The sequence below is a fragment of the Anarhichas minor genome, unplaced genomic scaffold, assembly GCF_050575085.1.
Source record: "Anarhichas minor isolate MPS153535 unplaced genomic scaffold, ASM5057508v1 ptg000026l, whole genome shotgun sequence".
NCBI lineage: Eukaryota > Metazoa > Chordata > Actinopteri > Perciformes > Anarhichadidae > Anarhichas > Anarhichas minor.
This window is the reverse complement of record NW_027466472.1, coordinates 18,030,112-18,056,282: the sequence shown is the minus strand read 5'-3', so window position 1 is coordinate 18,056,282 and position 26,171 is coordinate 18,030,112. Positions and strand designations below refer to the sequence as shown.

The following is a 26,171-nucleotide window of genomic DNA, read 5'->3' as shown; positions in this document are numbered from 1 at the left end:
AAATAATAAGCGTCCAAAATGAACTGATATTAGTGAGAAAGTTCATATGAATACAGCTGTGCCTCAATACAGAGCCACTAACATGACTGACTCTTAATCTTGTTAATTAACAAGACACCTTGGGGCACATTATCTTTGATCTTATTCCTGAAAAAACCCTATATATTATCTTTTAACAGATCTACAGTACATTAACTTTGAGACCACTTGTTAAAAATGAAGCTCAGCGTAAGTCCAATTAGGAAGACTATCTTAATGCTTCATTTATTCCCAATTCTCTCTCTCTCTCTCTCTCTCTCTCTCTCTCTCTCTCTCTCTCTCTCTCTCTCTCTCTCTCCTCAATCAGCTGATTATGGGCGTTTTATTTGTTTAGTTAAACCAACCAGATTTTGTCACGTTCATTAGCCAATCATGTTGCTGCTGTCAAACTTTAAATCTGTTCTCCACTCTGCAGCTGTCAGCATAATTGCAGCCCTCCCACAGAGAGAGCAGGCCCTCCAACAACGTGATGAGGGCCCAAAGGGCTCCTTTCTTTGGTATTTTTTTTTGTCATATACAGACAGCAATGATGATCACTAGGTAACACAGAATGTATGTTGATGTTGTCCAATATCAAATCTCTATTTGATCATGTGACGAAACCGTACCATGTACAGTGGCTACTGTAATTTAGCCGCAACATCTGTCAAGACCAAGCGGCAACCTCTGGTGCTGACAAATGAAGGTTGACTATTTAAACTATATTAAGGCTTAAAGTTTTGCATAATTTAGGGGGTGAAGCCACTCTGGGTGACAGGTCACTAGCTGCCAGCTGTCTCTTGCTGCTGCGTCACCCAGGCCCACCTCAGCTCCACATAAGATCCACCTCTCTGCCCAGTTACGCTATGACGTCACTGCAAAGATAGCGGATGGCGATAGTCTATGGTCAAGACTGGCAGTAAGAAAAGACAAGAGATAAGAACAGGAGCAACTACCTTAGGTCACTGACACAGGTTGAGCTGATCAGAAGTCCACCACCATCAACGTCGAGAGGAGCGTTTCCTATTCTACTTACGGCTTCAACACCCCCTCAAGATACATGACGTTACGACGGGGTCTAGTCACCAAAGACTACTCGCATTTCTCCTTTTGTGCACATGTCAATTAAAATATGTGTTGATTCAGAATGAAGTCTCTCCTCGTTGTTATTAGGAACCTTTATTAAAACATCTTCCTGGTGGTGTGCTTGATTAACCTGAGCATCTTTCACACTCTGCGAGGCTGAGAGCTGTGGGAGTGAAGGCCTACCATCTAAATCCCTGCCACAAGGCCTTTGAGAATGTTTCACATACGAGTAAGGACATCATTTACAGTAACACGTTTTTATTATGGACAACCTTGTGACCTCAAATTTGTACACATAACAGATAGAAAACAAGAGCAAAAAAAAACATATTTCTAAAAGCCATGAACAATCAGTTTATCCAAAAAGAAAAGGTTATTAGAAATAACTATGCATAAACATACCATGGTGACAAAAAAAAGCACTTTTTAGTTTTCTGCAGGTTGTGACACAGGTTAGGTTGCGAAACAGCAACAATACGTACTGAGAGAACATTTTATTACTCACACAGGAGATTCCACCAAATATATATCTTAAAATGAAACACTTGAAGAAATCAGATATATTTTCCCTCTTTTATATCAGTACGTGGATCCGTATACACAGCTACAAACTAGTGCAGCTAAAAGCCGCCTCGCCGATCAATGAGTAAAACTCTCCTCCTGTATCCAGCCCAATGAATTGCTCATGCATAACCAGTGCGGTCATTAACCATTTAATCACTGTAGTTTAACGACTCGTGGTATTGGCCGTCAGTGTGCTTTCCTGGAGCCATTTTGGATTGATACGTTATCCCAATTCTTAGCTCATCGACATCCCAACAATTCGCGGCAGCAAAGAGTTTTGTTCCAACTCAAGATGCCATTTCTTTCTTCACCAAGTTTATTGAACAGTGTGGCCGATAAAACCAAACTGACTGCCCAAAGAAACTAGTATTTGAATAGCAACGTGATTCATAAGGAAAGCATTCAGAAACTCATCAACTTATGGGGCTGCATTGTAACTATTGGAGACTTATTCAACTTCAAATACAATGCTCGTCCGGACTTAATAGCAGTGGCACTCTAAAATATGAGAATTATAAGCACGAAAACATATTGATCTACATGAAATCGTTTACAGGCACAGTCAGATCATTTTTTTTAAATTTTTCTCCACAGTGATTTTAGTCTTGAATGCTGCAGAGCTTTAATTTGTATCCTCTGATTTGAGGCTGCATTGAATGGATTGGCCTCACATATGAGGTGCTTTAACAACCTTGCTTTTGAATTTACGGCCAAAAGAAGCAAAAAAAAAAAAAAAGCCATATTTCACCCTCAGAGTACTTTGATAGAGGAGATGTTCTAGAATTCCACTCACGGCTCAGTTGGGATGGGAAAAAACTGATGGCCATGCATGTTAAAAGCCTATGTGCCATCAAAAGCCCCATGGGCAACAAAGGGCTCTTTTAGCAAATGGATGGCAACAGCTGCAAACTGTGGGCTGTTCTTAATGTGCACGGTGCAGATGTCTGCACTCGAGTCCCACAGTCTGAGACAGATCCGTCTGGCTCTACACTGGGCCGCTCTCATCATATCACTGTAGCTTCATTAAGCACTGAACTCAACACCAACATCTGCCTGACAGTTTTTGCTCTCCAATTAAAAGAAAAAAAAAAGCACACTCAAAAGGTACAGTAATAACCACTGCAGACATGTGTTATATACTGTGTGTGCATCACTATATCTATCTTGTGTTTGCCTCACGGGAAATGATTATCAATAGCGTGACCCTTTTCTCACTGACGGAAGCTGTTTTGGCAACATGTTATGGTGGTTAAAACCGTCCACACCTGTAAAACAGACTGTGTCGAAGTTGGAAGACATTTCCTCACCATGTCTGATTGTGTTGCCTTCATTTCTATCATGAGCCAACAATGGAGGGGAGCGTAAGAGATATTCATCCTGCGTTAGCACTGCAGCCGCCTATGTACCCTGTCGATTCTCAAAACTGGAACGGCAATGGAGAGCTTAAATACTGGATGCTGCAACGTGGCTCAGTCGGAAAAAATGTGGCTCTGTCTAATGGCTGGATGGGAGAAAAGCAACATCTGGATTTAGATATTGTCTGCCTCACTCTAAACTCGTCAAATGAATGTGGTGGATGGGTCGAACAAACAGGACTTTCGTCCAGGTTTGTGTCCCGTGCAAACTAAAAGACAAGTGACTCACGTAAGTCATGCGACACGTTTGGAACTCGCAAATCGTCGTCTCCAGTGTCGTTTGGCACGTTTGGCACTTGCTGATCACGTGAGTCGTTAGTGTCATTAGTCACGTGACATGTTTGACACTCCTCGCTAGTCATGTGACTGGCTAGGCACTCGCTGATCACTTGAGTCGCTAATGTCGTGCATTATGTGACTTGCAGAAGTCGCTTGTCACATAACTGTTTTGGCAAATGCTACTCACTTGAGTTGCTAGTATCGTTTGTCAAGTTGGCTAGTCAGTCCAGTTACTACAACCACGCTCTTTTGTTTTGTTGCCTAAACCCTTACTTCCTCTGAAGACGGAAGTCTATTTTGAAAAGACACTGCTGTAACAAGTAAAAACTGACATGCCGTCCCTTAAAACATCTAAAACTCTAGAGGGGTACCTAGAGCATCACAGTTTGAAGCTTAGGGCCAAGCGTGAAACTTAGGACTAAGCGTCGGTATTTGACGAGTTGGGAGCGAGAACATGTTGTCACAGGAAGCTATGAGGCTGAAAAATAAAACCGAGTAAGCACCTGCATGAGGCGACGGGTAAACATTACCGATCAAAGATATTGGGAAAGAGCTGCGACTAACAAGACAAGAAATGCGTTGCAGACGTGAACCAAATATTCAATCAGGTAACACCCATCTATCCAATCAGTGAACTGGGACAGCACATCGTTGACTATTGAACTCATTTAATGCTTAAAACAAATACAAGTTACTTCACTGGGTCATCACAATTGAACAGGAGAGTTTTTTTTTTTTTTTCATATTTGTAACACCCTCAGAAATATACATTCACATGGCTGCATACAGATAATTTCTCCGTTTTAGATTTTCTCTCAATAACATTAAACCGACAACCGTGTGTGCGTCACCCCTTTTGTATGACAGCAAAGCCGCTAGTGGCATATCAAAAACGTACCGGAGGAGCATTTCTAGGTGGGACTTTGGAAATAAGCTATCGGATTCATCTATCCATCATCGAGTCTCTAGGCTTGCAGTCAAAATAGGTGTATTTTACATGAACAGGGCCCCTACGCAGTTGTCCCCTAAATAAATCCCAACTATTATCTCAACCGTATGTACAGTATTTACAGTGGAATGTTGAACATACTGAATACAAAAAGTAGATTAGGATGGAATGGAGTTACAGTCAGTATTACAAAATAGGAACTCATAACACCCCGACAACATGAAGACAACGTTCACATCTACCAGTATACAGAATGTCGACCCCGGTCTGAAAGGTTTCTCTTCCTCCAACATGTCTCAGAAGCAAGTGCGGCAGTGGTTTCATAATGGATGCAGGAAAAGCGTACGATGAAACCTTAAACTTGTGCTTTGAAAAGGGGGTCAAGTTGATCTGTCCTTTGGGCCACTTTTTTATTATATTCAAATCTCTTTTCACTCCGTTAGTGTTTCAATTGTTGTGCTTAGAAAGGTCAGCGATGTGCGACTAAGTGGCGAAAGTTTGATCTCTTTAAGACTTAAACTATCCAGTATTGACTGGCGGGGGTGGGGAAGTGCTGTGTCACCATTAAGCCATCATTAAACTTTAAAATGTTAATGAATGCAGCTTTTAAGAGATCAATTGATTTAAAGATCAAGTACAGACACCTTGTTAGCATTGTGCTGGAGCCCCACTATACCAACTACAACTCGCTGCAAGTAAAGAACCATCATTTGTCTGATTTTGCAGTCCATGTCATATGTCAATATTACTCGATGACGTCATTCTACGGCACGAATACCTTAAGCAGCAGCAACTGTTACGATTTCTGACTTCGATAGGCACTGAATGCAAGAAGAAAAGATAAAAACGCTCGTCTCTATTATGCTGCCACATGCAAACTATGTGGAATCCAACAAGTTACAGCTGATCGGTTCACCTATAGGTAAATAATAAACTAAAAGGCAATCAAGTTGTGATTTGCACGAAGCAACCCTGCGACTGTGGTTGAGTTTTCCCACTCTGTTTTCTGTTGCTAACCTCATGGATGTTGTCAAACTGTCGTGGATACACTGAACCAAAAAAAACCCAAATAAGGCAGTAGGAAATGAAACTAACCTAAACTGAAACCAACAGACTTTTTTTTAAAATCAGAACTTGATATTTCCCATTATTGCGATGTCCATTTGTGTTGAAAGTACAATTTAAATTGAGGCTCGTGATTAACATGCTCATCTAAAAAGATACAGTAGACAAGCATGGATTGTAAAACATTCACATCTCTAGCCGACGGCGAGATCTGATCTCAGAGAGATGTTATTTATCCATTTTTATTTATATATATATATATTTATATACTTTTTCGATGTCTTAACTGCAATATTGTTCCTGGGTATTGCATGCCCATAAAACCATTCCTCTGTCAATACTGACAACACTGACAAAGTGTCGTCTTTAGAGCTGCAAAAGAGGACAAACACACTGGAATCGATACAGAAAGAATAGCGACGTACGCACCTCCACAGCGACACAAAAAAATAAAACATGCATAAAATAAGGCTTGATATAGTATTTATATCGTTTGTATCCACGGAATTAGTCCTTTGCTTTCTGTTTTATCTGACATTTCACATTTAACTTCTTTTTGTTGTTGCTCGAAGCAAATGCTTTTCGCTGATCATTGTGTAATGGACCTTTCTGCCGTCCGACAGCCCGAGATTCAGATGAAAACTGAAGTTAATTTTAAAAGAAAAAAAAAATAATAGATGGAAAAACTAATGGAAGCAGCAGGTGACTTATTATACTCCAGCATGGCCACCTTCATGTTCTTAATTCCCTTTACATGTTTTTTTTTCATAGATGCAAATAAAAGCATCCGTTTCCCTCCCATCCGTGTCCTTTGTGTTTCCATGGACGACTCCTCGTAGAAATGCTGTTGGTGTAAGCGTGGGGGGGGGGGGGGGGGGGGGGCTTGAACCAATTCTTCAGTACAGTCACACAATTATAAAGGAGAGACAGAGTCATTATTGGGAAACTACAGAGACACGTTTCTCCGACATCCATTTGATAAAAGCAGGGTCAGAACCAAACATAATTATCAACTCAACACACACACACACACACACACAAAGAACAGACATTTCATTATAGTGGTAAGATGGAGAGTTTGTGTACAAAGGTCAACCTGTTCAAGTCAAATGATAATCATGACATTTCAGAGCATTATTGAAGGTTTTCTGCGGAGACTCACCAAAACCCTCTTTCGGACGCGACTGTGATGCACTACTGAAAAAAAGTAGAAACTGTTGCAGCCCTTCTCTCCCCCCGTTATTCTGATTCAATGATGTGGAAACTAATTCAACGTGATTGAAATTTGGGGACAATATTTAAAACACTCAGTAGACCGACTTGCTCTCAGTAAACAAACAAAACAAGCCTACAAGGGTGTGTGTGTGTGTGTGTGTGTGTGTGGGGGGGGGGGGGTTAAGAAGGACTAAGCGTGTCTTTGGAAAACAGCAATAACACATCTGCTTTTGATGCTGTGAATATACAAAAATTAGTCATTTCATGGACGCTAACCCCAGTGCGAAACGGGGGAAATGGTACAGGTGATGTGTGGTGTTTTTTTTTTTTTTCTTTCTCCGATACATCTGACCACAAAATTACAAACACTTACAACTCCACCTGTGATCATGTCAAACATTTAACTCTCAATTCTCTGGTCACTTAAAAATCATACAAAAAGACATTATAAAAAAATAACAAAAATGGCAATGGTCATTAAAAAAAAGAAAAACAGATCGCATATCCAGTGTAGGACTTTCACAAGTGTGCTCGGCAAAAACCTCAACCTGCATTCTCTTTTTACACATTTAATACATTTATAACATGAGGAAATACACAAAAAAATAATATTACACCAGTACTGATGGACCTCAGTCACTTCCCTGGACCCGCGCGTCTGTTACGACGAGTCCACGTACATACCTTAGTTCGTACTCTTTGCCCATTCTCCTGATGGAACTGATACCAATGCTGTCATGTTAAGAAGTTGATGTCGCTCGCACTTTAAATAGACGCTTGATTTTTCTAATTGAGATTAGTTGGATGATGTGGTGGTGGGGGGTGAGGAGCGGTGGTGGGGGGTGGGGTGGAGGAGTCGGGAAGGGAAGGGGGGGTACTAGGTAGAGCAAAAGAGGAACGGGACTGTGAAGGGTGCAGTTTGACGAATGGGAGGGCGGGGAGTCATGACGGGGGTGAACGGTGCAGTGGAATGCAGATATGGGGGGAGGGGGGGGGTCGAAGGGTTTGGTTTGGTTGCTGCATGCCACTACACGTACCACTCTTTCTTAGAAATGACAGAGCCGTCGGTTTGAGAGATCATATCGTCGGCTATCTCAGGTTCAGGGTCATACTGGAAAGCCAGAGTCCGCTCGTCATAATCTCGGCTCTCGCCCTCGTCCACAGTGAAATAGGGCCTCTTCAGGTCCTCTTGCTCTCCGTCAAAATCACGCTCGCTCGCCTCGAACCCCCCGGGGCCGCTGATCTGGGCGGGCTTCTTCTCGTCGTCCGAGTCGTCTGGGTATTGGAGGTTCTTGGGGATGGGCGGGTGAGCGGGCAGGCCGCCGGCCTTGCTGTACCCGTTACCGAAGACGTGTTTCTTGGTGCTGTAGTCCCCCTTGAAGGTGCGCTGGCGGCGGCGCAGGAATACGAAGAGCAGTATGGCCGCCACGCCCAACAGGGCCACTCCCCCCACAGCGCCCCCGATGGCGGCACCTGTATTGTGCACCTCCTGATGAATCTCTTCGCCATCAGAGCGCGAGTTGTTAGGGAATTCTGGGTAGGAAAAGACAGATGGAAGGGAGTGTGTCAGTGCTCTGGTGGGAGGAGGTGCATTTGTGCAGGTGCAGATTTTTTTTTTAGGAGAGATGAAGTAAGGGAGACAAGGACGGAAAAGCAAAGGGAAAAGGAAGGACCCCCGGCCCCCACCCCCAACCCCAGAGGAGCCCTCACCGAGCGTGGCAAGGCTCGGCTCATTAACAGTCGCATGCAGTTTCAGACATGGAACAACACAACACCATCAGAGAGTAAAACGGCTGGAGAGATTGAAAGTGAAGGATGTTTGTCAGTGTGCATTAGCCATCATTTCTTCTTTGTTTGGAAGGCAGAAGAAAGTGAGACAGTTTAATCAACAGAGCTGTGAAAGAATTCATTCATGATCGTGGCCTTTCAGTTAACTCTTTCAACTCCTTGGGGGTATTCACACAAGATCAAAGTAAGCACATTGGATGACACACTGTAGCACAGTCCAGCATTAAAATAGTGCAACATGACATGTAGCCGACTTCATCATCGGTGTAGCGGTAATGAAATGAAAGAGCACTGCCAGAGATGATTAAACAGCAGCCGAGCATTAACATCATCATGCATCAAGGGATCTGATAAGCACGAAGCTCCTCCATTCAGGCAGCAGAGCACACAGCAGAGAAGAAAAAATGTAATAAAAAGGCGTACCGCTCAGTAAAGAGAAACGTCTCAGATGAGTCAAAGGTGTGCTCTAATCTAGAGTGACAATGACTAACGGCCCGCTAGAGACAAACAATAACTAAGAGGAGAGAGGCTGGGTTTTTAGCCTTGTTTTAAATTCAAAACTGCCACGATGTGGAGCTCAGCTGAAACATCCCATCCATTACACCATTTTTTTTAGAGAGCACGCAGCCTCCTCACGGGGAGGCGACGACGCTTGTGACGAGCACAGTTGTTGCTTATGGTAAATTCAGAGTGTTGGAAAACCGTGTCTCTTACACACGCCTCGCTGAAAAAAAAAAATAATGCAAAAACGTGCAAAGCTCCTTGAAGCGCAGAGATGGAAACAGACGTCTACTGTGAAACGTGATCAAAGGCTCGAGGTGCGCAGGTAGCGCTTGTCTAAACCTGCAGAGCAGAGGCACGTTAACTTCAATGGCGCAACGCTGAATCCCCAACAGAGAGGTGGTGGTGGGGAGGGGGGGTACAACAAGGAGTTAAACCATCTATCTCCTAAACAAATGGTGTGGGAGAGAGGACTGAAAGTAGGAGAGCGAAGCGGTGAGGAAGAAAAGAGGGAAGCGTCCACGTTCACGCCAGACAAACCACACACTCGACGAGGCGAGGCATGCGCACGAGGCACAGAAAAAGATTTACTGCTTTTGATACTGTTTCTGCCTGCTGCTGTACTGAGTTATGACCATCCTGTTATGACACGTCACAATCTAGCGAGCGTAGATCTTAACGCTGCCCATCAGCTGTCTTCTCAGAGGGAACATCAGTCAGGATCTGAGCAAATCGGTTAGATTTATTGAACTTTAACACCTTAAATGCAACACATTTTACACCGTTTATGGGATACTATTATATTCCATGTACATGATTTGGATTTGGGAGATTGTCTGAGAGTGGAGACTAATCAGAATCGAGCCAAAATGAAGGTTTATCTGGAGCAATCTGAAATGTTTCGAGGAGATATTAAATTCTCTTTGCAAAATATCCCACATGAGCAGAAAATTATTTTTGTAAATGATTGCCCTCCACAGTTGAATCAAAACCATTACATTCGATTAGAACAGTTTTTTTATTATTTCAGTGGAAACGATAACTCTCCGCATAACTTGCAGAAAGAGGAAGGCATTGGGCTCGGCAGAGGAGACGCCGAAGCCTTCCCCTCTCCTTTAATTACAATGGCACTCTATCAGTCCAAAGCAGAGACCTCCCAAACACAGTCTGCTCTTCCTCCTCGCCCGCTCTCCCAGGACCCAGGCAGCAAAGCTCTCCAATTTCTAAAGCGGTGCCGGGCACAGTCTCAAATATCAGCTCAGGTTTTAATCTGAACACCTAATGGGATTATTCAGACACAGGCCTTCATTACACACATGAATGAGAGAGCACAGCCAGGTCACCCCCGGCCTCGAGAAAACACATCCTCCCAACGAAGAAGGGGAGAAAATCCAGAGGATTGAGGGAAGTGGAGAGAGAAAAAGGGAAAAACGTCCTGCTGTAATCCTCTCCTCTACCATTAACTGTCTTCCTCTGCTCGGATGCGTCTTCCCTCACATCGGTCCCTTTATTCAATCTTAATTAGGCGGCCCTTTGCCTTGCATTTTCTGAGGTTGCCAAGACTCGATATTTACCACTTAGAGAGAAAACACAAGGCCAGAGCATTAAAACTACAGAACGAGTGGCGGTAAAAGAACATGCGGCGAGCCTTCAAAGGCACTCTCCATCACCTCCATTTTTCTGTAAGGGATCAGGTGACACCACCTCTTGACACCCATATTTGAAGAATGTGAGTGTTAACGATTTAAGACCGTGTTATGGTTCGTATAAACTGCAAACATGAAAGTAGTTGTTAACATTCAGGTATTTTTGTGGCTCTTTGGCCGGCACGTCCACCTCAGACGAAGCTGACGTAAGACGAAAAGGAAGAATTTTATGAAGGTGTTTTAAGATGTTTAACTGGAGGGATGGAAGGGAGGAGCGGGTGGCTATACCTCCGCGCTACTTTAAAAGCAGAATAGGAGCTCAAAGACGCCATAAGACGCCCATCGGATCACTCCAGAGGAACACACGGCTTTTATTTTGAAACCCAAAGAGGCGTGCATTTGCGAAGAGGAGTGTTCTACTCTCGTGACGTTACCCGGCGCATTTCTACTCCCGCGCTCACCCCTCCACAAGGTCACAACAACGCACCACCCTCCCATTCAGCTCACTGGCCTTCATGCACACACACACACACACACACACACACACACACACACACACACACACACACACACACACACACACACACACACACACACACACACACACACACACACACACACACACACACACACACACACACACACACACACACACACACACACACACACACACACACAATACACACACACACAATACACACACACACAGAGATAACAAGAACGGCAAGAGATCTCTCCAGTGCGGCGGCTTTTGTCTCCTCCGTGTACTCCGAGTATGTGAAATTAGAGTGGCCATGGTGCAAACTAATCACATTAACAAAAACACTAATAATAAGACACATTTTTTGAGATGGCCGGGTTGCGCAGGGGCGTTTGACAGCACGGGGGAGGGGAGGAGGCGTTATACCAGCGCCGCCGTCGCTACCGGCAACACCTGCCAACAGATAGATAAAAAAAGACCTCAAAGCAGCACAACAGCCCTGATACTGTTCCGGGCAAACAAAAGGCAGCGTCTATTAACGCCACGCTGGAAATATGCAGATAGCGGAATAACCTTGAGTTGCAATGACTAAAATGAACTATTGAGATTAATAGGTGCCAAGATGTGCTATAATTCAAAGCAAAGGCGTGATAGATTTACACAGGCAGCGGATACCGTGAAATACCGCAGCTATTTGAACGCTGCAAACCCATGCCGTTTCGTTTCACATTAATCACACTATTTTGAAACGCTCACATTTTGACTCGATCGAGTGGATGATTTACTACATCCTGAACATTCTACAACTCAATGAGTGTTCTCGTTTGTGTTTAACAGGAGTGGGTCTTTAATAAAAGCAAACCGTAAACAAATGCGGCACACGAGAGTAAGAAAAAAAAAGAAAGCCCGACACCTTTTTGTGGGAATGACACATCAGGCGAGTGCCAGATTTGTGGCTTCAGAAAAACAACACACGCATTCTGAGCGTTTTTTTTTTTTTGCATTTCAGTGTAAGCGACAGTACAAAACAACCAGCAGCAGCAAACATTCAAAGACTGAAGGAGGGGAACGTCTGAAGCAGAAAGGGGCTTTAAAAAAAAAAAAAACGACCAACAAGGTAGAGAAAACTGTATCACAAGTCTGTCCTGCAGGTACCGTCTCTGGGTGTGCTCCAGTCAAGTCTGCACACGACAAAGAGAAGGAGAGAGGCAGGTACAAACATTCCTGAGCCTTAGCGCAATCACTCGGACAAGGTGTTATGACAGCGGCTGGGAAAATGAGAGGGGATTTCAAAGAGCGGTACGGGGAGTGGTGCTTTAATGTGACTAAATGAGGAACAAGCTGCAGACAACAGAGGATGAAAAGAAAACAGAGGGCTACTCAGTTTGAGCAGCGGCAACAAGGAAGGGGAAAAGAAGAGAAAAGAAGATGGAGTGAGGGCCTTAGAGAGGCTTTGGGGAGTGACAACGGCAAACAGAGAATGGCATAATGAATGGGTGAGGACGGGGAAGACGCATTAGTTCAGTGATTCCAACGATCCTCATTACTCCCCCTGTCTGAATGTGCCAGTGGTCGTGAAGTCATGGAAATGTAATGCTGCCACAACGAATGAAAGCTCATCACTGACGGGAATTTAATATGCTGTCGGGGAGCCGAGGCGAAGCCCTTCTTCACCACTCGCCTCCCGAATATCTACCGCTTTCTTCACCGTTTCGTCAACGGATTCTCTTGCCGCGATCACTGGCTGTACAGAGGCCCGAGCTTTCCTCACGTGTAGGTAAATGCCACAGTTACACACACACACACACTCTATCAGGTGGCATTTACAACCTCGGTAATTCAAATCCCGATCCCGTCCGAGCAACATCGACGGCCGCATGTTTACGTCCCTCTGGAGCAGAAGCAGCATGTCGTCCCCGACTCTTTTCTCCAGCTGGTGACCGAGGATTCCCCGACATCTACAGTCTCTGAACTACGTCTGGGGCGGTTCATAGTTGAAATAAACAACTAAAGTCTCCACAACAAGAAGCGCGACCAAGATGACAAGTTAGACCACATCGATGTTGTTAAGCGCCGGAAACTAGTTGTGTTCCAAAAGACTTGGGGAAAGCGTGTTGTGTGCGATGTTGATGTAATATGCTCATTTTGTGCTACGCGGGTTGTGATAATCACTCTTAATACGCCTTTAATGAGCAATGAATATTTACACCGGCATCTAAACACCAATGCTCTTTTAAGAATCATGTTTGCACATGAGGTACCATTATTAATGCATCCCTACATTTCCCTGCTAGCCCGCATGGGGCCGTGGTGCTAAGTGGAAGCGCTGTAAGGATGACTTATTGGATCAGCGGACACGCAGCAAACTAATCGGCACCTTTGGAAGGCGTTAAGCCAGGGAAGGAGTGGTCGCGGCAATGTTTGTTGACCGCGCCATCCCACCCTCAGCTTCTCCCCTGTCCTTTCCTCGTTGTCATATTTTTCCTCCGTCTCCTTGTTGTTATTTTGGAGCTGTGTGTGTGTAATGAGTGAATCACCACACAGCACTCTGGAGCCAGTGGTCAGGCCCTGGGACAGCGTCTGACCTACTTCATCAGGCTCTCAGGGAGGCGTGACAGATCCAACACCACACTGGGTGGACAGCGAGGAGGAGGAGGAGGATGGAGGAGCAGAGATGGGCCGAAAGGGGCTGAGCCAACCCCCCCACCCCACCCCCATCTGTCCGCCACATCCCTCTCCTCTGGATATCCTCCGGAGAGCCGAAACAGCAAGCCGTGCAGAAACAAACCTTGAGATAAATCACCGCGATCTCGGCTGCGCCGCTCTCACATGCCCTCCCCTGGTGACATTTCCATTTTGCTCCCACAGCCGGGCTATGTCTCCTTCTCCAAATAAAAAAGAAAAGAAGTCCCCTTTACACAGTGAGCATCCCCTTCCTCCTCCTCCCATTTTATGCGAAATGCAGCCACAATGTCTCTCCCCCCTCAGTGCTCTCCCGGGCACAGCGCAGCGCAGCAGAGGCTTTATGGGGCGGCCTACGGTGCGCAAGCAAAGGAGCGGCTCAGGCTAATGTCTCATTTGGATAATGAGGTGTATTCTTGGCAGGATCAGAGCATGGAGCGGACCCTCCCGTAGTGAGGACGGGAGGTGGGGTGGGGGGCTAGTCCCTCCATCAGCCCGCAGACCCAAATCCTTCTGGGGTTTGTAGACGCCTGATTGAGAAGCTCAAGGGCGATGAGAAGCGACCGGGGGGACCACGACGCCGAATGAGTTCCCCAACCCGCCCTGCGAGCACGCTTGTACTAGGAGTGAGGGCCGCAAATGATAAACACGATATGCACATGATATATATACGCGCGTGGCCTTTGGATCTATGAATAATGCAGGCAGCAATGTGAGACGGCGACACTGCAAAATGTGGTATAGCGCGCAGATTGAGACAGACTCCAGCGTGACAGGCGAAGACAAACAAATTTCACATTGCTGGGGGAGCCACTGCAAAGCTGACATCATAATGTCTCTTGTCTCTGTCAAGAGGAGAGAAAGGAGACAAATGGCTGCGTGGAGCGGCGCCGCTGTTAGATGTCAGCAACTTATGGCGCGGGCAGTCGTTTCATTCAAGGGTGCTCCCGTCTCGCACGTTTTATCGCACGGAGCAATTCCGCGGAGAGAAGAAAACGACGGACCCTCGCAGTGATGGAGTGGGCGTCTGTTTCTCACCTGATAACAATGAGCCGTGCCATCAACACCTACTGTTCTTTGCAGTTTGCCGCTTTTTTGTTTTTAGAGCCGCCACGGACAGTTTGGGAGCGTTTTGGGGGTTCGGCAGCCGTGCTGTAAGAATTTCTAGTTGAAATTTTTTTTTTTTTGCCGCGACAGCTACAAAGTCTCCCTTCAAGTCCCGTGAAATGGTACCATCACATCTTTAATGTAATGCATTTAGACAGCGAGGAACCATTCGTAAGTATCGGAGTAAGTTGAGCATTGACAGCAGGTTTAATTTGACAGGGCGGGCTAATCCTCAAACCATCTATGTCACTTCTTTGGAAAAGAGAGGAAAACCAGAGAGTGTTTTTTAGAAAGAGTATCTTGTAAAATGAAGACTAACGAGGCCAATAAATGTCTAATAAACAATACATGTCTAAGAAATATCTAATTGTAGCTACAGACATTTAATTCAAATCTATAATGTGTGTTATACATCCAGCTGAAGTCGCAATACGTTGTTGTTTTCCAGACAATATATAACATCTAATGTAACATATCCTGCTCAGTCATTTTAATTTATGCTGAGAAAAGCTCCCTCTGCCAACAACTCGCTGCTGCTTTCCTGCCAACCTGGCGGCAAGCATTTGGAATCATTATATAGACACAGCTAATGTTCTAGGCAATGGCCTCGTTTGTTTCCGTTGCACATGTGGAGCCAAACTAAATTTCAATTGGGGAATAAACTGTGAAAAAGTCCAGGTAGGTACTTTTTTTTTTTTTAAAGAACATCAGCCCCTCTCGCCTGCTGCGCGTCTCACTGTCTTTGCTCGTTATTGTAACACGGGACTTTTGGAGGACAGAGGAAGACGTGACAAGCAGTGAACACCAGGAGTTGACACCGGCTGTTACACAGAGCCATGTAAACCGAAACCTGCCCCCCCCCCCCTCTCCCTGCCACCGCACCGCTCCCAGCTTCTGCTGTTTTCCTGGGAGCCCGTTTCTGGAATCCTCTTTACCTCTTCAACTAAGTCCCCCCCCCAAAAAACAAAAAATCAGACCCACTGAAGCATCTCCTTCGGTCACATGGATACCTTTATTTATTTATATTTCCATTGGACTGCCTATGTTTTATTCATCTCATTTTCCCCGTGCGGGTAAGATATTCCCCCCCAAACTCTTCTCTATCAACTTCATTTGCTCACACGGGAGCGAACTATTGCTTGTTCAGGCGAGCGTGAACAGATGTCGGCGCCGGTCGCCCGCGCTCAAAGAAGGATCCATCCTCGCGCTTCCTTGCTAAATTGATGAGAACGCTCTCACTCCATCCAGTTTAACCCGAGTGGTGGAGCCCTGTAGCAAAGCCGACTTCACCTCGGCTCTCTGAAGCAACTCGGTGCCTCAGCTGCGACGAACGGCGATTAAAGTCGTGGGAGCCAACGCGAGTGGATTCACAGAAGAAGAAGAAAAAAAAAAAAAGGTTCGCACACACTGGCCTGACCCTGAGCTACTCCGATATTATCCTTCACAGCTGATCCCGCTAATGCGGCGGGAATTATGCATTGTCTTTCACTCGGTCCGGCCCCCCATCTCCATCTCACAAAGATTAGCGCTGTTTGTGTGTGTGTGTGTGTGTGTGTGCGTGTGTGTGTGTGGGGGGGGGGGGGGGGGGGGGGAGTCAAGGTTAAAAAATATCGAATCAAGTTGAAAAGATTATTCAAGTGTGTAAACAAATTTGTTCCCGCAAGGCACATAACTGTGTTCTGTTGAGAGAGAAAACACACACACACACACACACACACACACACGTGTCCTTTCTCAGGGGTGATAACGACATAATTGTAAGGCCATTCTGACAAAACGGCCATTCATCACGTCTTATTACGCGCTGGAAAGACATTTAAGATGGCAGCATCGATTGGTTTGGAGCGTGATGGTGGAAAAGCTGATTATCTTAATGAAAGAGATTTTTGCTCCCTTTAAGTTGGGGAGGATCTTTGAGGCCTCCTCAGCTACAATATTTCACTGTTTCGACTGACGGTTAAAAGCTGGGTTAGGGAGAACGAATCGTCAAAAATAACTTTCATTGCGAGGCTGTTTAATTTTTTTTTACATGGCCTCCGATGCCCGCTAGTAATCGGCTGATTAATCAGATCCGAGACTTGTCAACTTTCCCTCAGGAGATTTCTGAACTGAATGTGAGTGAGAGAGGTGTTCGCCAGGAGGACCGCCATCACATAAGGCTCTCTCGCCATAGATACCTCCTCCTTCTCCCTCTCTTCTCTTTCTTATTCTTTCCCTCAGACTTCCTCTTTCACCTCTCTTTTTTTTCTCCAAGACTGAGGATTGATTAAAACAGGAGAGTGGTTCATTAGATTCTGACAAGCGACACCATATCTGCAGAACACATGTCCTTGGAGAAAGCCGTCTCGGCCCATGTGACTTACCGTAGTCGTTGCCATCTCCGCAGCAAACACCATCCCCCAAACTAATTGAAACAAGGTGCCCCGTGGCCCCCGCTATCTGCCGAGGTGACAGTTACGCAGCTCCCACAAATCTGTGCACGCAAAACTGAGGGGCTTGATTAAGATGCGCCTTCCTTAAGTGCTCCATCAGTGTTGCTTCCCAGTGTGAGAAAATAGCTTCTTTTTTTTCTGCGATACAAACAAGTTGTCACGGATATTTTATCTTCCCGACACTGGGAAGCGGTGTCGGTCTCCCTGGCAGGTGTATATTGCTGTGTCAATCTAAAGATGAACTTCAAAATGAAAACAAAACACGCTACTACCAAACCCATGCATAATGCAACTAGCAGCAGTGCATTCCGATACATTCTAGGTCTTCATAGTGATAGAGCAGCGCGGGTTTGTCAGTGCAGCTTACTGCTGGCTATAAAAGGCCAGCGTCATTGACTCTAGAAACACAGAGCTCTCCGGACTGCCTCTCGATCCAAAACCATTTAAATGTGCCCTCCAACGTGGGAAAGAAAAAAAACATTTCACGTTCAGCACAAGTCCAGAAATGGTCAGCTCTGGTTGTTCTGTAAACCGGTGGACAAAACGCGCTGCAGCTGTCGCCTTGGTCACCTTCCCTCTCTGCAGAGAACACTTAGCTAGCATTACCGAGGGCCTGTGCTGCAGCCTTGAACAGCAGCGGGGCTCTCTCACCTGCCTCGTCTCAGCCGGGGCCTGTCTGCGGCTGTTGGGAGGCACAAAGATGCTCTTTGAAGTTAATGAAGCATCAGCATATTTCTTTACCTCTACCACTGGGTCATTACACGCCGCCAATGTCAAGGCTGCACAGAGCACTTGAAACAATGAGAGGGGGGGGGGGGGGGGGAAGCCGTGCCCACCCTCAAGTTCACCTCTGACGGTCTTTTTATTCACGTCTTCATAACTGAAACCAAGTCCACCACAAGCTGATGCACTTTCACAGAAATGCCTTCCAAACGGACACACTTCCTCTTCTCGCACATATCCTCGGAGCTCGATGATGTTCCGTGGCGGTGCAGGACAATATGCTGACAGGCCTGCTTAAGACAGGACTAGGCTTGCATTTCACAACATCAGCAAAGAGCACAAGCGTTGCATGATCCCACTGTAACGTATCCATGTTGGACGTGAGTGAGACACAAAGGGCAGGACAGCTCTGCCCCCGTTTCTGCCTGCTGCTGCTGATGCTGAACTCCTCTCTGCAGCCTAAAGCACCAAACCATACTAATGTGTGACACTCAACTATAGCGGTTTGTGAGCTTCTGCAATTTGACTGGGCGCCATTTTGGAGCTGAGGCTCTGTGGGGCGATTCAGGAAAGGGAGGCTGGCTCTTCTCAATTGAACTTGTCACGGTTACTATGGGAACTGGCAACATGCTTTTAAGGCTTGCATGGGACCCTTTGGGAGTGCATCCTCAACAGAAAGGCTGGACTTTTGCCATTTAACAGTACATAACACCACCTGCAGCTACACAGAAATAAGGTTTCCAAAAGCGTTCTTCCTTGAGAGCTGAGCTCCTACCCAGAACCCTTTGCTTATAAAGAACTCTTTATTAAAGAACCTTAAGAACCCCTTTTATCTGAAAAACCCTTTTTTGGAAGAAAGAGTTTTTCAAAGATTGTTGATATCATGGGTCCTCCAAGCCCAAGCGCCCCCAAAGACTGATTGTGAACCTTGATTGATGAAAGTTCAAATTTTAGTTTGAGACTTCTCTGAGGACCTTTGACTTAGACAACCAGGAGGCATCCTAATTTCATTGTGTTATGGAACTGAACAGCCGGACAGAATTGAAATACACTGCACCACTGAATTGGCAAAGGCTGTGTCATGAAATCTCTGCCCTACAAACTGTGGTAAGGAACCATGAGTGTTGTGGTTTGCGCTGGACAACATCAGCCTGGCCCTTTAAAGAGCCTCTCAAAGCCTAAGGATATGGATCGCATGGCAGAAGGCACACAAGTAAATCCAGGGCTAGGGCGGTGAGGGTGTTATGGGTAGTCCCTAAAATCTCCACCCCCAGAAACTGACTGTGACACCCTGTGTGTGTTCTTTATGAAGCCCTTGGAATATAAAAAGGGTTCTCAGTAGGAACCTATGGATGGATTTTTGTTGGTACCCTTAGAAGGTCGAAAGGTTCTGGGTGAAACCATTACAACATAGAAGGGTTCTCTCATAGTATAACCCTTTATGTTGGGTTCTAAGTGGAGCCCTCTGAATATGTTCCAGGTGGAAGATTTATGAAAGCTGATATCAGGAAACAAGGCCGAAGAACCCTGTATGGTTCTAGCTAGCACCTTTATTTAAGAGAGCAGCACCCAGCCAGCTTATTTCAGAGGGTACAAAGAGACAACCAAGTGCCTTGTGACATTTAATATTCGGTGTATGTGTGGGCATGACGGTACTTGAACTCCAGATATCAAGGATGGAGTTCTTTCATCGGAAGGAAAAGTGATAATCAAGTTGTCAAGTAGAAAGAGTGAACACTTTTCTTTGTTGCAAAATTCCAGGTCTTTGAATGACATGAAATAACTAAGTGTGTTAATTACAGTAAACATGCAGAGCGATGGGAGGCAACGTTTAGCCTACCTCCCGCTGAGACCCAAGACTGTTTTCACAGCTTCAAATAAAATCACTACGTATCCTTTAACCTGCTGCAGAACAACCTGCAAACCTTTGCATGGCTTAAAGAAAACAATGGATAAAAAAAGACGGATTCAAATTTTGCATTCAGACTCAATTGAGAGTGAATGTGCTCAGATTATTGTACCCACGCATTGTTCACCTCACTGACTCGATAAAATTATACGGACAAATGATGAGAGTAAACAGAAAGACTGCGGGGACAATAGCAATGGGGTTTGTTCATTTAAGCAATCAATGAAAAAGCAGAAATAGAAAATGACTTTGGTGGCTTTGTTTTGCCGTTCCAAAAGGGATACAGTACTTTATGCCAAAACAGTGCAATCTCTTTGGAACACAATTACTCAATACAAGCTGGCACTGCTTGATTTCCTGACACTAGATTACTTCCTCACTTTCCTGCTTGATAAGTAAGGGCTGCTCATGCTCCTTTGAGATTTCTATTATCACACTACAAACTTGCCTACTCTGGACAGGCAACTTCTCACAAGGCAGGTAATGACATCACATCCTAACACAGCGGCTTTGTTCTGGCGTTCCCCTTTTAACCAGCGGAGAATAAGACACTGAGAGAGAGAGAGGGAACAGGGGGAAAAAAGAAATGCAATGACACTGTAAGGCACAGCTGTTCACTTCACACCGAGCGCAGCGTTCCCAGAGACGCAACATGAGTCAACATGCAAAGCAATGCGAGTTAGAACACCCCCGCTTCCCAGAAACCAAGCAGCACAAAGAGTAAAGAAAAAAAAAAAAAAGCCTTTCCAGTCCGACCAGAGCAAAACTGTGAGTCTCCCAATACCACACACACACACACACACACACACACACACACACACACACACACACACACACACACACACACACACACACACACACACACACACACACACACACACACACACACACACACACACACACACACACACGGTACCAATAGATTCCCACAATAGTAGAACGTAAAGCCAATCTCAGATCTGGTATATATTGTAGCAAAGTCTTTGAGTGGAAAATATCGTCTCCTATGGAAGAACCGCAGTGCAGTGCAGAAGACAGAAGAGACACATAGAATGAACTCGCCTCAAAGAAGAGGCACAGGGGCCGTTTGGAGAAACTAGCCCCCCCCCCCGCCTATTTCCTTGATGTTATCTTAGGCACCAATAAGAGACCTGCTTTGTGTCGCTCCCACACATGCACCTGGGTGCGTAACAGGGCAGGGTGGAAGTGGGCGGCTGTTGTGTTCTCACAGTGTGTGTGTGGAGCTCGGATACACAAACACAGAGGCTTTTTTTTGGGGGGGGGGGAGGGTTCATCTAACCTGCCACACATTCGCAGCAGGGAGCCACAGAGCCAGCGCAGTTGGGAAGAACAGCGTCATTTTTGTGTTCAAAAGTTGTTGTTTTTTAAGAGGGGGTACTGTATTGATGCAAGCCATGCCGGAGTTACGGAAGAGACAAGAGAACGGAAGCGAACGGCTTCATCGAACTACCTGTGATGTTGACGTCCACGCTGCCGGTGCGAGTCCCGATGCCGTTGGTCGCGTCGCAGACGTACGTGCCGGCCAGGTCGTAGGTCACTGGCGCCTTGAAGAACAGGGTGTTGTTCTTGATCTCCACATTGCTGCTGGGCAGGGAGCCGTTCAAGCTGTGGTAAAAGAGAGAGAGAGAGACAGAGAGAGAGGCAATAATGCAGACACCATAAAAAAAGGCAGAATTACAATAGTCCACGGTAGGAAAATAAAATAATAAATGAAATCCCTCTCCCAGGAGCGGCAAAGCAATTCAAGGCGCATGAAAAATAGAGTCTCTAGTGCCAAACAAACCTGGATGTGAGTGTGTGAGGCTGAGATAAATACCAGAAATATTTGACAGTGCTTTATTTCAGCCATCATCCATCAAGTCCAAACAAAATTGTGAGGACAGGGAATCCCAGCAGGTCCAAACAGGTAAGACATAGTTGATGCCTGAGGACACAGGCCTTTTTCTTTTTTGGCATGTGGGATACAAAACAGACAGTTGTAGGAGGAGGGAGGGAGGGAGGGAGGGAGGGGGGGCTTCTTTCCTCTACCCACGGCACAGCACAGCTCACACGGCTGGACTCAAAGCTCGGGGGAGCCGTCAGCAGAGGCAGCTGATCAAGCGATAAATGCAGAATCCACCGAAAAATGCCGAGCTGTCAATGAGAACTGGAGCCCAGTCTCTCTCCCGCCCGAGGTGTTTGTCTTCATGGTCCGCTGTATCTCTACACGGCGCGCTCAGACTTGTGTCCTTTGATCAGGTCAGCACACTTCTGAGGGCGCAGAGCACGAGCACCCCTCCGCGCATGTCATGGAGCCCGGAGGCTGCGGGGTGGGGGGGGGGGGGGGAGGTATCAAATTTCGCGACAATTAGATGTTTCCTGTCGACCTCCCCTTCGATCAGCTTCATCGGCTGCTCTGAATGGATTTAAGTAGAGTTACAAACGCGACTGTGATGGTATTGAGCGGCGCTCCGGTGTGATCACGGTGAGCTGCTGCTGCTGTGTGCACGGGGTGACATTGGGTTCTTTGAACAATAAAGATGCTGCAAAGGCCTCCCTTCCTTCACTCCCGGGCCTGCTCTCCACGTCGGAGAGACACTTTGAGAACCGCTGGTGTGCGGGAACATTAAAAACAATGTGATGCTCCATTTATTGCAGCCAGAGGAAAACAAAAAGACTCTGAGGGGAGATGACGAAATGAGGTCTCACGCCAAGCACTTGGGCTGGGCTAAGCAGGCTTTCCAGAAGGCTCCTTGATGACAGGGGGAAGTATACGCAGCGACGGGCTATTTGTTAATTCATCTTTTTCGTGAATTGCCGATTAGAAACTGCTGATCCATACGTGTGTTATAATCCAAATTATGGCGCGAACTTTCAGGACAAGTCAGAGTCAAAAGCATAGTTGTTGTTTTTTTGTTTTTTCTCTCTCAGCAACAGAGCGTCCGCAGCACAGGACAGAAGTAACAGAAAGAGATATGGCCGAGTTGTTTTCCCTCTGCCACCCTGGCGATGTGTTTTGCAATGGAGCTGCAAACAACCCTCAATACAGAACGTCACGATTCAGTAACCAGTTACCTTGTGAGCCTCTATCAAATGCTGAGTTCTGCAAAGCCCAATTGATTTACTGCCGAAATGAAAGGCTGGCTGTGATTCACCACAGATCCAGTGCATTTGTATGAGACATCTGAATGTGCGTGTGTGTGTGGAGCCTGAGGTGCAGCTAAATGAAAGGCTGAAAAACAGCTCGAGAGGGATGCAGATTCTTTGATGACGGGACGGGAGGCGGGGAAACAAGGACACTATATCCGTCAACCCGCCGTCCCACTGTAAACTGCACAACCGTGTGTCGGCGGCTTTAAACTTGAATGCAAAAAAAAAAAAAAAAAAAAAAAACTGTGGGTGCAGGCCTGAATTTGAAATATCAATGTTATTCGTTATCAGGTCTAATAAGACAATTCACATTGGCAACGGGCAAAGGATTAGAAGAGATTACAATATTCATTAAAGTAAGAAACGGAGTGGTTTCTGTGCTTCAAACTAACATACAAGTAGCATGAAAGGATGGCGTCTTCAATCCATCAGCCATCTGTTTAGTTGGCCTGAAAGTGTCCTTACTTTCCCGTTTAATGCTTAATGCAAGCTTTCATTGTCTTTGAGGCGCCGCAGATAATATTTACTAACTGCTTATGTTAAGTAAAAGGGGCAATAAACCTGACTCAAATATAATTTAAAAGGGGCATCCGGCAATCTGTGAGTCTTACGCACAAGCTACTGGTGAAGTGAACCAACAGTTCCTTACGTTGGCCTTTAATCGACGTTAATAGTATAATCACATTTTCCAGATAGAGATAAGTGAGCTAGCTAATTAGCGTGGCATTTGAGGTGATCCCGCTACAAAGTGCAGCAATGACAACACCGCTTCACCGACAACACAACCTCACATCTCTGAGCAACTGACGACGCACCGTGGAGGGAGAGGATGTGTGAGCTCCAATATTGCTTTTCAGGGAAAGAGAAAAAAATAATATTTCATCTGAAATCTTAGCACGTAAGTAATTGAGTTATTTGTGATCATAAACAGCTCTTTGGCCCTCCCTTCCTCCACTTAGTATTCCTGTGCCCACTGAAGACTGCGGTACGCACTTAAAACAGACTCAGCAAATGAGCATGCCCTACAAACAAACATTTCAAAAACAAACAATGAAGTTCAAACTGGGTCCTTGAATGCAGCTCCCCATTACCCCATTTTGAGAAATCGCTCTGGCTTTGTGCTCTAGGAAAAATAAAATCAAAGATGCACAGATTCTCTTTTTTAAAGGATTGTAGTAGTGTATGCCGAGGCTTTCTGCACACTCCACACCATGCTGGGGGACACACACAAGAAAGTGTGAAAAGTGAATGCAGATAATACAATATTATACAATAAGCCAAGTGAATTAGAAAAAAAAAAAAAAAAAGATACAAACTTATGATCTCATTGAAATAGATAGATACTATACACTATATTCTCTATGGGAATAATGTGGATCTGTATCGGAGGCATTCGTATTCATTGGATTTGGCTGCACCTCTCGTGTGTGTGTAGGTGTGTGTGTGTAGGTGGTTGAGTGTGACGCAATCCTGCCGGCCTGTTCCGGATCCTTCCGTCACAGCCTTGTGCTGACCTCCACAGTGGAGCCCAGGGGAACCTTCACAACAGATTTGGCATCTCATTTTCAGTGCAGCAATGGCCGTCCCCTCCTATCTGTCAGCACAGTGCCCTCGTCTTTCTAGATCACATCTCTTTACCCTCCTCCTCTTCTCTCCCTATCTTCCGCTATCTCCCTAAATCTCCCTTTGCCTCTGATAAAAGAAAAAAAAAAAAGAGGGAAAAAAAGCGAGCAGGTCAAATCTTCTCTATCTTGTCTTTTTTATTTTGCTGTTCTGTGTGTGTGTGTGTCAGTGTTTCTGCCCTCAGAGATAAATCTATGCACAAGAAGGAAAAAAACCTCCCCGTGCCTCATTAAAATCCAACAGTGGCCCGTAGAGTAGATACAATGAGGACACAATGGTCTATTAATCCACATCCACTCAAGTCCAATGACATATTTCTCAACCCCGCCTTCACCGAGCAATTACACGACAAATTGCCACATTTATCTCTCAATTTTACCGCATAATACTTTCATTTAGAACAGTGATACGCTCACAAAAGTTGCTTTGTATTCAGAGAGCTGAACAGACTTTTTGCTGTTTTTCTAAAATTCTATTTTGCATCCGAGTTCGATCAGTGTAAATTACAGCAAACGCTCTGGTTGCATTCTAGCTGTCTCAGTGCTTGTATGCAAACCACATCATTTCCACAAGACCAACCTTTCATGCAATTACTCAGAGCAGATCAAACCCGGGGTCATTTGGCGATTCCCCCGAGGCCTTAGAAACATGTTTGCATCTCTTCTTGCTCATGCATTTGCAGCGAGAGTCTCCGAGGCAAGAAAACAGTGATGTCAGCCCCGCGGTATGCCGGCCTAATCCTCGGCTCCTACTCCAGCGTTCAGCTTCACCCCTCCCCTCGTGTGTCAGAGACAAGCCTTGGCCTTCTGTGCCCTCCAGAGAACACAACGGCACTAACAATGGCGCTTTTCTTGCCCCTCTCTACCTGCATGCCGGTCCTCGTTGCTTCAAAAGCGAAACCCCAAAAGCAAAGCGAAGCGCGTTCTGTTTGCATCTATCACCCAGTATCTGTGACCATCAGTGCAGATAGGGGCGTGTGTAATAGGACCGTTGTGCTCTGCCTCGGGCCCAGGTCTTATCTTCATTACACGTTTCATAAACAAACAAATAAACGGAGACACTTTTCTGGAGAGGATGAAGGGAGTTGGTGTGTTTTTATCTTTGCAGATTACTTTCTTGTGTATATATGACTTGAAACAAATGTTGGAAAAGAACAGACTGCATTGAACAAGGCCGTTCTGTAAAATAGCTTTAGTAATTCCTCCACTTTCTTTTTTGTTCCAGTCAGGAACCTAAGGTGAGAGAAACAACACGTTGCAATGGGTTTTGTTAGGGCTCAGTCAGACTCACAGTTTCCACTGGTAGATGGTGACAGGGGGGTTGGCATCAGCCCTGCAGGTCAGCTGAACATTGGGACGGTTCAGGTACCAGTTTCCATCAAAGCCCTCGATCTTCACATCAGGTTCGTCTGCAAGGGAGGCACACCGGAGTCAGTTCATCGCTTCACGACATCATCAGAAAACACTCCCGAATCACTTCACTCTACCTCTGTGGAAGCAACTTAGCTATTGCTAAAAACTTTTCAACCATTTCCCCAC

The 26,171-nt window shown here is 45.6% G+C and overlaps 1 protein-coding gene across 1 annotated transcript in view; it reads right to left on the bottom strand.

Moving 5' to 3' along the window:
• Window positions 1-1,345: 1,345 nt before the first annotated feature.
• Window positions 1,346-26,171, bottom strand: part of nectin1b (nectin cell adhesion molecule 1b) — a 79,450-nt gene continuing 54,624 nt past the window's right edge. The window contains exons 4-6 of the mRNA XM_076100016.1: window positions 25,924-26,041; window positions 21,332-21,486; window positions 1,346-8,124 (exon numbers count right to left, since the gene is read on the bottom strand). Of these exons, the coding sequence (XP_075956131.1) occupies window positions 7,619-8,124; window positions 21,332-21,486; window positions 25,924-26,041 (779 nt within the window). The 3' untranslated portion in view covers window positions 1,346-7,618. The remainder of the gene's footprint in view (window positions 8,125-21,331; window positions 21,487-25,923; window positions 26,042-26,171) is intronic.